Raw genomic sequence first — 14,845 nt, forward strand, 5'->3', positions numbered from 1 at the left:
AACAAAGTTGGATAAGCTCACTGGGATATGGGAGGAGTTTCCAAAGAAACTTCTGGATGCATTTAGGCAAAACTGTGGGGTTTCATTTGTGCTTAAAGCTGGTGATTCTGCCAGAAAAGAAATCATTTGTTTTGCAGAAAGGAGGGAGGATGAGAAAGCCTATTTCCCTGATTTGTACATACAGATCAATTCTCAAGTACAAACAGAGAGAATACAGACATTCAGAGGCCACTTTGGAAAATGTAGCACCTTGAACAAAGGCATATAAATCCTTTTCTTTTATACACCAGATAAACTTGTTTCGAGGCAGTGTAGCAATTTAGAACTGCAATGCAAGGAAAAACTGGGAATAGCTCTGTTCTCCCAGTTACAAATGGAGCTACAGACTCTTTTCTGTGCAATCTGAAATGAAGTCATAATTAACATAATTGTTTCTATTTTAACAGATTTACGCTGCATCTCTTTCATTTTGCCTTTTGTAATGGATTTCCGGAGTACTGGAGAGTCCAGGGCCCTTCCGCCTTAAATAGAAAACTACTGAGTCGTAGGAACTGGGCTTTTCACACCCGAGTGCATCTCTTAGGCCAGCTCCTTAAAGGAGTGTTTGGTGCCTAAATCTTACTTAAAGAAACCAATGGGACTTAGATGCCTACAGGCCCCTGAGGATCTGGGTCTTTGCTCCAGACTCTTAATGACAGGCATGCATGACTGAGTGCAAGCATTTGTTTCTAGCTCATTTATATCTGCAGATACTGTATGTGCCTGCACAAATATGCTATTCCGATGCCAAAAAGCCAGTTAATACTTTTTTTGCTCATGTACATGAAGACAAGCATTCAGTGTGCAGCTCCACCGGTGTGCATTATGCACCTATGAAGATTTGCAAAAATGTACATATCCAGTTATTTGCACCTACATTTATAAAGCAGGTTTACCTCAGATTTTTTCTTCCTATTGGTTTCCATAGTTGTTTAAAATCTCCAAATTAGCCTACCCTCTAGTTAATATTCTAAAACAGGCTGTAACCTTAAAATAAACTGATACTTCATAGATAACGTTAAAGTAAACCAAAGGGCTAGAACCACTCCAAAATGCCTGGCAGTAGAACTTGCAGCCATTCACTCCTACAGAGAAGCGTGTTGGTTTTGTGTATGCTTGGGTTACAAAACAGCTGCAGAATTAGGAAAATTCTTCAGGTTGAAACATAGGCTGCAATCTGGAAGAGATGTTATGTCACAATCTCTGTTGCCAGGGTGTATTTCATGTCAAATTTCTGCAGCTGGTGAGGGGAGCCCACCAGAATCCTCTGGATTAAGTTGGGTTACCCCTGCCTCTGCCTGGAGATAGCTGATCTTGCCTGCACTCCATAGCCACGCAGAAAGAAAGCTTCTGTTCCTTTCCAAATCTCTTTTATCACACCTTGATGAAAGACAATGAACATGAACATGAATATTCAGTGTTGTAAAATTCATTTGAGATAACTCATATAAAGTTTTTTTGCTATGCCTTCTGTCTGAAATGAAAATTAAAACCAGCTGAGGTTCTCTACGAAATAATAGAACAAGGAAAATGGAACAAGTTAAATTTTGATGTCTACTTCCTCAAAGACACTGTTTTCCAAACCGGTGCCCCAAATGTATGGCAGATTAAATCTGTAGGTCTTGAACTAACATTTTATGGTTGCTATATTTTGCTAAGATAATATTATGCCACTTGAGTAGTCATGAAGTCTGTTAACACTGTGTGCAACCTTTTCTTGTTTCCTTTGATGTCAGTGGGATAGCTTCTGAAGTCCTTATTCTGCTGTTTAGATAGAATTCCTCTGATTCCTACAATAGGAAAGTTTGCCCACTGATATATTAGATGTGGGCTAATACTTCCCAGTGACAATCTGAATTCACTGTTCTGTTCTGTTATTTTTTTTTTAATTTACAAATTTGTATCAAGCAGTTCTTAGCATTATGAATACAGTCTCTACTCAAAATTCTTTAGCTATAACTATTTTTTTCAAAACATCAAGGAATTTAATCTTATTAATATCATTTTCATGCTACATAGTATTTTATAAAATTTTTAAGTTAATTATCAATATTTTTATTGTGATATAAAATAATATAAAACAACACAACACAAAGCTAAGTAACTAGTGATTGATATTCTTATTAGCTATTATTCTGGTAGCTGGTACTGCAAAAGGTATTTCATCTCTTACAAGAAGACATAAGTCATTTGTTACTCCTTTTGTATCTAGTTTGAGATTGACAACATAGGAAAATATAACGTAACCACATAGCATATGTTCTTTAAATTAGAAGATGCTATAAACCTGCAGATAAAACATGTTCTTTTGAAAATCAACCTTGTTTAAACATGCTGTTTGTGTTTTCTTCCTGAGCAAAGAATTGCCAAAAAACCACATTGCAACTAGCTTTTCTTATCTCATTATTTTCCTCCTTTAGAAAATATTCTAAAAGATGGACACACTCTATTTTCTCACTTTTCTAGATAGTTCACTGTAGAAACCGAAATAGCCCATCTTACAGCCTTTCTATCATATCTTTCCAAAATATTTCAGAGATAAAGAATTTTGGAAAAATTCTAACTGTGAATAGGAAGGTTGATTCTGCAAAATAAGCATCAATGCACATCATACATAGGATTAGACCTGTGACCTTAAATCTGTATATTCTCCATAATACATATTCACAGTCCCTACTACGTTAATGGGCATTTTTGCTGAAGATAAAGAATTCTTTAATATGAGTAAAAAGATAAAGAAGTCCTTAATAATGATATGCAACAAAGCTTTCTCAGCCAAATTTTTGGACCAAGGTACTCTATGTGGGTAGCACTTGCCACATAATCCCCCCAAAAATCTGATTCTGTTTCTGTTGTTTTGTTTTTTGTACAAGTGCTCTAGGTGTTCCAAACTACATATTAATGCATCCATCACATATCCCAGGATAGATTTAGCACATTGGTATTAAGTTTGGTTTACCCCATCAATAAAAATTCTATGTAATCTGCCCTGGTGGTCAATGGACAGGTTTTTTGTGGGGATGGTCTAATAGGAAAAGCAATTTTTAAAGTCAAGGACCATCAGAATTTCCTATATGTGCTATTGGAGCATCACTGTGAGTCTTATCCGGCGTGGCAGAAAATGAGGAAAGAGTTTTAGATACCTAGAAATCAAAGAGACAGAACATTACCCACTGAGGGAAAAGTTATAATTGCATATTTACTGGGGTGTATCTTATAGGTAGCTTGATTTACCAGCAAGTGCTGAATCTCTGCCCTTATTTCAACTGTTGAGTACCTGAGATAGAGAACATTCCTGTGATTTGCAAGGGAGGTAACAAAGGCAAGGAAAAGCTAACCAATGTCACAGTTGAGAACAACAGTCAGACCCGTCAATTAACACCATACTAATAAAAACAATCCTTACAAATTTAAAAAAGCTTCCAAGATGCGTAGATGTAGAAACTGATTAAGCTCACATTTGTGTTGCTACAGCTCTCCTCTGTCTTCAGTACAGCTCCCTCCTTTTCTGTAACTGGATCATTTTTAACACTATGGTTTAAAACTCTCTTTCTCACCTTCCTAAAGGAAAGCATGGCCTTCCAGCCTCCTGTGCCCAGGACAAAACCTGTTGGCTTCAGTAGGCTTTCCAAGTTGTATAGCCTCAAAAGGTCTGGGAAGTCTGGGAAGCTGCCAAAAATCATCATCATGGTCATAATATTTTTCTGATGCAGAAGGCCCATATTGAGATTGGATAGCAAAAAGGATGATAATTCCACTGTTATAATTGGAGTGTTAATTTAATTAATAGAATTCCAATGAAAGGTAAATAAATTTCATGTAGTGATAACAAGTATGTGCATTTTGTAACAGTACTGAAAATGGCTATCGAAATAGCAAAAGCTTATGAAACAATTAAGGATTGTTTTTAAAAATGGATGAAATTTACCATTAACTGAAAGTCCAGAATAGTATGTGCTATTGTTTCTAAAAAACTATAGACATGTTTTCCTAACAAGTTATCTTAGCTCCTCTCAAGACTTCTCCAAGGCATAAAGTGCAGAGCATTTATTTGAAGAAGATGACATTAGCTCTTGTATAGCCATCTAGCTCAAAGCCTATTAGGCAGCAAATCCTGACCCCTTTCTTCTGGGAGACTCACACAAGGGCCTTATGCTATATTCCTAATCAAAAGAAGTAGTTTAATTCTTACTGCTTTCTGAAAGTCTTCTGAAGCCCTTTAACCCCCTAGTTATTTTAAAGGTGTTTAGACAAACAGAGAACCAGAAACTAGTGCTAGGATTTATCTCACCTAGGTTTTGGTGTTTACAGTGTAGGCGGCCGCATCTGAGCTAGTGACCCAAGTTCTCTTTATAACCACTGGAGATATATAGCCACTTTTATGGAAGAGATTCAACTGAACTATTTTAGACATGTTCTTTTGAACGAGGTGACTCACACCCAGCTGTGCCTTTTACTCTGCACTGACACTGCTGTAAATGCCACATTTGGTTAGAGGAATCTTTATGTGTTTAGTGAGACTTATAGGAGAGCCTGGGCCCAGACTTGCTGAGATACTGACGCACCTAACTTCTATTGCTTTAAACTTAATTTCCCTCTGGAAGCAATGAGGGCATCAATATATCTGTAGGGCAGAGGCACATGTAATATCTGTTCAGACAAGATCAATTGTGAGTACCATGGTTTCAGTAGGAGAGAATTGCCTTGAAAGAATCATATTCTGGCACTTAATTTGAAATTAGTTCACTGGGAGTTTTGGGGTGTCTGTTCCCACCTGTTTTTTTTAAACCTGATTGGTTCATCTTCAAGTGCCAAAACAGCTTTAAAATATAGTCTCTACTACCTGAATACCCCATAGCTTCTCTCAGACATCCATTCTCCTTGCCTACAGACAAAAAAAAGTTACCTCTGAGAGATGATGAACTTAAAACCAGCATATTAGCTTCAATTTGTCCCTGTGCTGCTTATTTTTCTGTACTGAGCTTCTTATCATTGCTTATGACCACCCCGATCTAATCTCTCCAAGCCAGTTAGCAGTTGCTTGGTCCTCCAGTATATTTGTACATTTTTGGCACCATGTGCATATTCTATCTCACTGTTGAAGTGGCATAAATGAGAAAACTGAGAAAAGAGAAAAAAAGAGATGAAGCAGTCAGGCAGAGTACAGACATACTTGCTTTCGTTAATTTGCTGGGTAGGGGATTGTTGTTATTACTAGGCTGTACTTAAAATGTCTCTGTGAACACTCAAGAAGGCTTAGCTTGGGTTACAACTTGCAAGCATCTGTGCTACTTGAAAAATGACATATGCTTTTTTAGTGTGTGAGAAGCTGCTGCCTGAAGTGCAAGAAAATATTATGCAGACCATAGATCTGTTGAGTAAAACTCTTTCTTCCCTAGATGAAAAGGACTTCAGAAATGTCAGAACTCCTCAGACCAGACACAGAGGTATACACCCGTTGAAGTTTAGTGCAAAAGACCTGATGTTGCATAGATTAACAGAACTAGAGAGAACAGAACTAGAGAGGATCATTAGGTGATTTAATCTTACTTCCCAACATAATCCACTACTTTCACCTTTTTGCATCCAGTAATTTGTGATCAGCTGAACTGAATCTTCCTGAAAGGCATCCAAGAGATCAAGCTAAACAATGAATTCATATTACACACTAGCAGGTATCTGTCCATGTTTTTCCTGGGTTTGTTCCTTCAATCCCTTACTCATATCAGAAGCCTTTATTGGATCAAGTGGTTTCACAGCTACAGTGAAAGCAAGATTACCCATACAAGCAAGAGCTTAAAAGGTCAAACCTTCTCCTGAGCTGCACATGTGACAAAGAACAATGGCTGTGTGCCAGTATGATTAATCTGTGTTTGTGTTCCTGTGTTCATAGGTTCAGAAAAGTGTTAGTATTTAGGGGTGAGGAACCACAATTACCAAGAGGAGGCAGAATTTGAATTTTCTCTGAAGAATGTCTGACATTATTGATATCTACATCATTTTTGCTAACTCATTTGCTTTAAAACACCCTTCAGGAACCATTTGGGCATCCAGACAGTAATTAACTTAAGGCCTGTGCTTGCACTGACACCTGTTCCTCTGTTTTACAGAAAAAGGTAGCAGACCAGCCTGATCGGAGTCCCTCGATATGGTTAGCGATGTACAGTGCCTTTGGACGACCAATTCTTCTCAGTAGCACGTTCCGTTACTTGGCTGACTTGCTGGGTTTTGCTGGGCCGTTATGCATTTCTGGCATTGTCCAGGGCTTCCAGGATACAACCAACAATACAAATGCAACAGAAAAGGTAACCTGACAACACTGATAGAAAGATTTTGTTTGGTATCAGTTTTTGGTTCATATCAGGTATTTAATATTTCTGACTACATGGTGCTATGTGTCTATGATCATCATTTTGTTACTGTCATTATCTCCTTCAAGGAAATTGAGTGTTTGTTGGGAGGGACAGTCAAGTTATAATCCTGAGAAGTGGAAGCCTTTGCTATGAATGTGACACAGATACTGCAACACAGATAGGGCAGGCTTCCCCAAATTGCCCTGCTGTCTTCCTGCTTCTGGAGTCACCCCTGAAGTTTGAGGGAGGAGGAACAGCTTCTGCCTCTCATTCAGCCACGCCTCGTCATTCCAGGCAGGACCTCTGCTGGTGGTGGCTCTGTGATGGAGCCAGCAAGGACAAGTCTGTGTATTTCGCTTAATTTTTGTGCACCTGTCCATTTGTAGTTCATTGACAGGTTTGAGCTCTCTTAAATCTGCTTTCCACAGGGAAGCTATGAATAGTCAGTCCCTGTTTGTGACTGATTATGCTGCTTGTTACTGTGATGAAAAGCTGTGTGGTTAATAGAATGAATGGCCCAGGTGAGGAGTTGAAAAGCACCTGCTTTATTCAATGGCATTCTTGATTCTAGAGATACTCAAAAGATGCTGGTTCCCATCTCATTTCAAGTTTCACCAAGACTGTACTTTCAGAGGTCATTTCAATAAGCACTGCACAAGCCTCTGATACCAAACATTTTCTGTCATAAGAAAAAGAGTTTGTTAGTAACTAATGAAAAGACAAAGGTAAAATTATTTTACTAGCCAACAGCAGACAAGACACGAGGAATAAATATTCCTACATCTTTTTTCTGATATGGAAACATCCCCACACACTTCATGCAGTGAGTGTTTTGTATTTGAATGAGTTGAGAGATATGTAATGGAATAACATTGTCCCCTTCAGATAAAGCATTTGACTGTCATCACTTTATCCAAGCATCTTCTCCTTGGCTGCTCGCTCCTGACACTCCTGTTCTTGACTAATGCTCTGAATTTGGCTTCAGACTCTCATTTAGTCATTTCACTGAAGAAGGAGAGTTCAGTTGTGCAAGTTATCAAATTATGCTCTTTATCAACACTGAACTTTCATGTGCTGGATTTAAGACACAGAGTCAAAAGGCAAAGTACATCTTTTCCCTAAAAAATAGGGTTTTTTTGCATGTTGAACAAACAAGGCATTTTATCTTGAACATGAAAATTTCTGGGGCTAAAATTCAGGAATCTGTAACTTTTCCCCTTTCCTTCATCTTTTGCACTCTCCAGAAAACTGATATTTAAAGTTTTAGTCAACACTGGCTTAAGGGAAGCTTAAAATCATTGGAGAACTTGAAACCACTCCAAGAGACTGACTTGGTGACAGTCACTATTTCTCTTGGACACATTTCAGAATACATTGGCTTTTAATTTATGGATTTTGATAAACTTTCTCTTGGTTGTTCTTGCTATTATGGGTTTCTCCTTTAAAATCTCTCTGGCTTGAATTAATGTGAATTAATTGAATTTTGTGCTTATTCCCCCTTAGCTTTCATTCCTGAGAACTCCGTGCACATTCATGTATCTACAAATAGTATTTTATTGTTGTTATCCCCGCTGTACACATGCGGAAGTCAGATGCAGAAAAACATTGAGAGAAGGATTTTCAAATGTATCTGATCAATCAAGCACATAAGCAGCCCCCATTCAAAGGGTCTTGAGCTGGTTAAATGACTCCGTCCTGCTACTTCAGTGGGATGTATGTGTCTTACAAACTTTAGCCCTTTTGAAAATACTATTAGGTGCCTATAAATGCTTGAGTACTGATTTAGCTTTGGAAATTTTATGGCATGTTGATTATCACAGAAAATGTCTGTTCAGGGATGGAAACAAACTCCCCTCTATTATGGACTAAGTCCAGACCCCAAACTACACATCCTTTGGGTCTCAGCTGCCTGTGACAGAGGAATGAGTGTGTGATGAGGCTGGGGTCACTGCAGTGAAGCGAGCATGGGTGGAACAGAGCACCTCTCTCTTGTCTGCAATTCTCATGGCAGATGACGATATGAAGAGTGATGAACGAATCTTTAAGGGTTTAGATATGGGGCTTACATTCGAACATTTTCCAAACCTTTCATCTCAAAATCAGCCTGGAGATTTCATGAGAACAGGCTTTCTTCTTTGTCTTTTTTTGTAAGAATTCCAATACATCCTGCTTCCAGCTGGATCGGAAATACCAAAGGAACAGCTTTTCTCGCAGTATTTTGGTACGTTTACTTCCTTCTCTGTCTGAAACAGAGCAGCCCAGTAAATGTTAAAACTAGAAAATGAAAACAAATAAAGTGATTTTAGCAAGATTTTTTTTTTTTTGGCCTTTTGAGGCATTTAAATTTCATTTTGTGGGGAGAACTTGCAGACATATTCTTAATTTATTCAGAATGGGGCCTTACCACAGGTAAAATTTATTCTTCCTTAGATTATATTTCTGGAAGGAATTATTTTCATAGTATACAAATCCATCACAAATAACCAATCCCATATAATAAATATTTTCTTTCAGCTTCTTCATGGTGCAGGTGGAATGGGCTTTATTTTCTACTGAGTAACATATTTGCCCCCCAAAAGAATCATAAGAGTTCTATAGAGAAACTAAAGATAAGGTGGACCTGGTGATATCACTGTCCCTTTTTTGCTAATAACAATTCATTTCAGAACTGTTAAAAGGTAGGGTCCTATGTCTTTGGAACATGAGCACCAGAGTTCAATTTCTATCCAAATGATTATGATTCACAGGACAGTGAGAATTCTTATTTCCTACATAGTCATAACTTTGCTGTAATACCATCAAGACTGTTTATTCTAACGCAATGCCTGGATCTCCTTGTTCCCACTGTCTCATTAAGAGACAATCCCTCCGATGCTATTGTCATATCATTTCTTTTTTCCCTTTCTTTTCAGCTGAAGGATCCATCAAATTCATATCTCTCCTCAGAAGAATTCCTCAGGAATGTTTATGTTTTGGCAGTTCTTCTCTTCTTGGCCCTTATCTTACAGAGGACATTCCTGCAGGCCTCCTACTATGTGACTACAGAAACTGGCATCAACCTGCGAGGTGCTTTATTGGTGAGCAAAGATACTGTTCCCACACTCTGCCAAGAAATGCATTAATAATATCTCCAGCTTTGTTCTTTCATTTATCTTGTCCTTTATCTAAAGAGTCAATTGACAACAATATTTTGAGAGAAGATACGTGTTGTATTTTTACAAGAAAACTGAAAACAGTAGAATCACTGACACAGCCAAACTAACGGCCTCTATTTCTTTTGCTGAAAACTAAAACCATCACATTACCATGTGGAAGTTTTACACTCACTCTGTTCATATAAGAATGCATCTTTGCAGCATATGTTAGATATATGAAGATAAACAATTTCATTTTGGCTCTGTGTCTGATTTGTGCATTTGCTTATGAGGTTACTTTTGCTCACTGTGAACAGACTCAGCTTGCAGAGTATCTTTGGCCTAGCTCTGTTTTCCTGAAACGTTGTCTATGTATCTTGAGTGATGATTTGGAATATTTATGCCCATTTGCACAGAGCCCTGTCAGAGGAGATGGGATAGGAGCGGTTCATCTCCAAGACTGTGTCTCTAGAACTGGCATCCATTAACCCTGCATGAAAGTCATGTTCATGAACTGGAGCCAGTAGCTATATCTCAGGGTGTGAGCTGTAGCAGGAATATCCTGAGCCCACACTCCGCAGGCAGTAGCAGTACCTGTGCAAAACAGAAGCTGAAATTGATGTTTTGCCAGGTGTAACTAACTGTAAGAATATCCTATCAATGTGGAGGCTCCTTTTTTGTGTGCACTGTGTTTGGTGTAGCCATTTCAAACGTTTTCTGCTTTCTCCCAGGGTAGATATTACAGCCTTGGTGAGGAATGAGCACCTGGTTATTTCCTTGTGCTTTTGTGATTCCTAGTTGCCATTATGGGGATTCTTAGGACCATATACAGCTGATATAATTCACCATGGTCTGCAGACATTTCTGTTTAATTCTACAGGATCTGCCTTGCTCACAGACAAAACATGACAAAGAGCACAAATTATTTTAAAAACTTGAAGTTGCACTGTGTGATATTTGATCATAGCTAAGGCTCACAAATATTTGTCTTTTAAAATTTTAGCAGATATAAGCCCTGTTTAATTTCCCACTATTAAGCTCCTACAGATTTTATGGAAATAGATGGCCAGGTAAAGGAGAGAAACTGAAAGGAGTACATGTCCACACTGATCAAAACTCCGTAGCATGAGTTTGACTATTTTATTGATTATTTGAATTTAACTATTTAGATACAAGAATATCTATGCCAGACAGCGTCACAGAAAAACAGACTCATCAGAATGTTTATTAAAAAAAGGTCTTAGCCCAGTCCTGTAATTCTGATGTTTTGTTGTGATTTTGTTCTATTTTAGGTCTACATTAAGCACCAGTCCTTTTAAGAGGAATTGAAGGTGTTTAAAGTCTGTTCTCTCGTTCTTTCTCTCATTCTCTCTTTCTCTTTCTCAGCTGAGAGACTGAGAGAAAGGCTGTGTAGGTAATCACTAATACTGACGTTTGAAATGTCCTGCTGCTGCTATTGCTTTATAATGATATCATTTTCATATATTCTATTTTATTCCTCCCCCACAGGCAATGATATATAATAAGATCCTGAGGCTTTCTACATCGAACTTGTCCATGGGAGAGATGACGCTGGGACAAATCAATAACTTGGTTGCCATAGAAACCAATCAGTTAATGTGGTTCTTGTTCCTGTGCCCCAATCTGTGGGCTATGCCTGTTCAGGTACAGCATCAAAGTAAGGGCCTTATTTTAGAGACCCTCCCATTCTTTTGAAAACAGTGCATATCTATGAGACTACTTCAAAATCCAGAGGGGAACCTCTAGCACTCGACTGCACAATCATGTCAAAAGCACTTGCCAGGAAGAGGACTAACAAGCAGAAATGTGGCCCATCATCTTCTTCGAAGGCTTGGAGGCTGTTCCTCCGAGGGCCAGCTAGGAGAGAGGATTTTTCTGAGCAGGATTTCCAGGTCATGGATATGGTCTGCGACTTTCAGAATGATGAACTGTCATCCTTTCCCTGCTCATACTTCTTCCAATACTGACATGAGTAATTGCCTTTATTTCTGCCACATGGCAGCAGCACAAGCCTCTGACCAGAACAGAACACAAAGTATTACTGCTTTTGCAGTGTCCACCTGTAACTATGTGCTGTGGCAGGAAGGAAAAGCAATTGGAGTCAGTTCTGTGACTGACATCAGCACTGACAGCACGCTGCATGAAATGCTCAGAGGAGCTCTCATATAAACAAGAAGTTTAGTCACTGTAAACTTCTGATTCTTAACAATGCTGGAACAGAAGCAGAGGAAGAACAGATCTGTAGGAAGGAAAGGTGAAAATTGTTAGCCTGAAGGAAATCTTCAAAAGCACCTAAATGACTTGATAACTTAAACCACACTGATTTTCCATGTAGCTTGGGCTCCTATAGCACTTTCCAAATTTTAGCTTGGGGTGGGATAGGCATGGTCATAATTTATAGGTGACACTGACATTAAACAAATTGAAAAAGGGATAGAAGCCATTCTTATGTTAGATCTGTTTTGCCTAAATTGCTGGAACTGCCTAGTATCAACAATCTATTGTAATAATCAGCAATATTACTACTGCTAATGGAAACAAAACTTGTTTTTATATGCGTATTTTAGGTTAGGGTAGGGGTTAGAAGGTTTTAAAAATAGCTTATGGAGGAAAAGAGAATAAAAGATCTGCATGGTAACAGAGGTTAGAAACGATACAGTGATTTTTATTTTAAGTCACTTTTTCACGTCCAGGTTTATTTGGAATACTTTGAATGTTATCAAATGAATAGGTGGTCTGATATCTGTGGCTAATTATATGTAGCTTTAATTCACCACTCATTTGTCTCTTTAATAAACAGTCTCTGTTTCAGCTACTATAGAAACACACTTCCCTGTGGTGTGGTGTATCACCAATACAGTAAAACCCCTGGTTTGAGGATGCTTCTGTTGATTTTGCTGGTTCCTGTAGTTCATCTTTAGGGAATCAGGAAACAGGGAATATGGCGGAGCTTGAGCATAGCTTTCCCAGGAATGAGCATAGCATCACCCATGAACTTGCCCCTGATGCAGAATTTACTGAGTGAGCAGGTCTTCCTTCTGCTCTTAAGCTGTATAAATTGAAGTGATTACTTTACACCTTCAGCAATAAAATTTAAAGGAGAATACTTACTTATTACTTCCTTCTCAAAGTATTATGCAGCTGGTATCAGTGATGCAGGTTTTGTGGTAATATGTCTTTCTGCCCGATCAGCTCAATCGGCTGCTCTTTGGAAAAAAAAGGAGAAAGAACTAACCCATGGTAACTATGGGCTACCACACAATCTGGAAAAGGTGATAGGACTATCCCGTCTTGCCTTATGCAAATGAGATGATCTTCAAGGAATATCCCAAGAAACAGCAACTGTCAAGGCTGCCCCCTCCTCAAGCAAAAAAGCTTGTAGTCAATACCAAAGTTACATTCATCCAGTGTAATCAAATATGGTGTAAATGGCCATATCCTGCTGAAGACTGTACTTAATCTTAGAAATTACTTAGTGTATTCATCAGTGTGTGGACTGCTATCAAGCACAAGATCGGGCCTTGAGTAAGACCTTCAGGGTTTACTCCATGTACAAATTTCTGCCTGTAACCTTGTAAAATTCTGCAAAAGAAATGGCATCTAGGTATATTAACTTACATTACAGGGGCCTGAAAAGCTAAATAATGCTTTCAAAATGTTGAACTCAACTGATTCTTATTTGCGAGGCTATGTACCGAGAAGACAAATTTAATAAGAGAACTAACTCATTTAAGAGAGAACAAAAATACAAAGTAGGGAACTAGTTCTGTATGTCCTGTTATCACTGAGGACATCTCTGCACCATTATGTGGAGCTTTATATAAAAATACTTGTAGTAGAGCTTGTATTAGTTCTGAAACCAGAATCACAGTAGTTGCATCAGAGCTATTCCCAAATAAACCTTTGTGAGAAGTGTACCTAAACTCTTTGTAGCACTGAGCTAGCATCTTGCTACTTTCCTACAGAGCTACATGGTACTGATGTGCAAACTCAGGTTTGTGTCACTTCCAGCACATCTGCATCATGTTTCAGTGCAAGTCTGAGATGTGCCTCTGTCTGCAGTTACAAGGGGACCCATACAACAGGTTGCAAATGTTATTTATGACTATTCTAAGACCTTTGCGTACTTCCAGAGTGATGTAAGGAGCTTTAGGGTAAATAAGACTTAAGGCCAGCGATTCTGCAAAATGCCTTGGGACAGGCACCAGCTCTTTTAGTACCCATCTAGGCCTGTGGAAAGCTTGTCCAGAATTAGAACTAATAGGCACCAACACAAACTATGTTAAAAATAAAGGTCTCTAGGTTTATTTCCCACAGTTTCCAAACATGACGTTCTGAAGGAAGGTCTCACTTGATTCCTACAAACTGTTAAACTGCTTATTAGAAGAACAGATATTTTTTCTTGCTATCATTCTGGCACATTGAAATCTGCTTTCTTCTCTATGTTGTTTTTTTTCTTCATAGATCATAATGGGTGTGATCCTACTCTATAATTTGCTTGGAGTCAGTGCCTTGGTTGGTGCTGCTGTCATTGTACTGTTAGCTCCAATACAGTACTTCATAGCTACGAAGTTGGCTGAGGCTCAGAAGAGCACTCTCGTAAGTAATTTATTTTAGTGACGTTTGTGATCCAGAAATGAGAACAAGGAAGCAGGAGTTCTGAATTTTATTCTTGTTTTAGTGCCCATTCATTTTAGAAGTTTGAGCAAGGCATCACTTAATTTCTTCATCCCTCCCTTTCTGTTTTCTGTGGCTCAGTAGAAGAACTTCAATGTTTGTCAGAGAAGGAACTGAAAAAGTGTATGGACCTTGACTTGCCTTCTCTATAGAGAATAGCAATTTCACCAAATAGCACAGCCACTTCTGAATTAGAGTCCAGGAATGGATGTTATTCATGGTATTTTCAAATGCTGTATTTCACGAGATGTTAGCAAATAGTTCAAGTGACTGACAACTTATAGAAATACAATAGTAAGAATGTGAACAACCCCTTTCTGAAATGGCTAGAGACTTTATACTCTCACCCTAAAGCATTTTCACTATCTGATATCAACTGGCATTGCTAGATTAATCTGTATTGTACACTTTCCAGTGCTGGAAGTTTGTTTTACTGGTTAGAAATGTTTTCTGATACTTCATCTAATTTTTAACTTTATTCTTGTGATCCTTGAACTTCTTTAATCAACCTTTGATATTTAGAGGCTTCAAATATTTAAAGATTTCTCTTAGCTTAATATTCAGGAAACTCATTATACATATATGGAAATAAGCTTCAGCATACTTGAATCCTGTTGAGTT

General features: G+C 38.3%; 1 protein-coding gene across 1 annotated transcript in view; it reads left to right on the forward strand.

Annotated features, from left to right (window-relative positions):
• Positions 1-14,845, forward strand: part of ABCC9 (ATP binding cassette subfamily C member 9) — an 80,594-nt gene that overhangs the window by 16,510 nt on the left and 49,239 nt on the right. Inside the window, exons 7-10 of the mRNA XM_026066892.1 lie at positions 6,150-6,344; positions 9,305-9,469; positions 11,036-11,191; positions 14,012-14,146. Of these exons, the coding sequence (XP_025922677.1) occupies positions 6,150-6,344; positions 9,305-9,469; positions 11,036-11,191; positions 14,012-14,146 (651 nt within the window). The remainder of the gene's footprint in view (positions 1-6,149; positions 6,345-9,304; positions 9,470-11,035; positions 11,192-14,011; positions 14,147-14,845) is intronic.

The sequence above is a fragment of the Apteryx rowi genome, unplaced genomic scaffold (genome assembly GCF_003343035.1).
Source record: "Apteryx rowi isolate R43461 unplaced genomic scaffold, aptRow1 scaffold_25, whole genome shotgun sequence".
Lineage (NCBI taxonomy): Eukaryota > Metazoa > Chordata > Aves > Apterygiformes > Apterygidae > Apteryx > Apteryx rowi.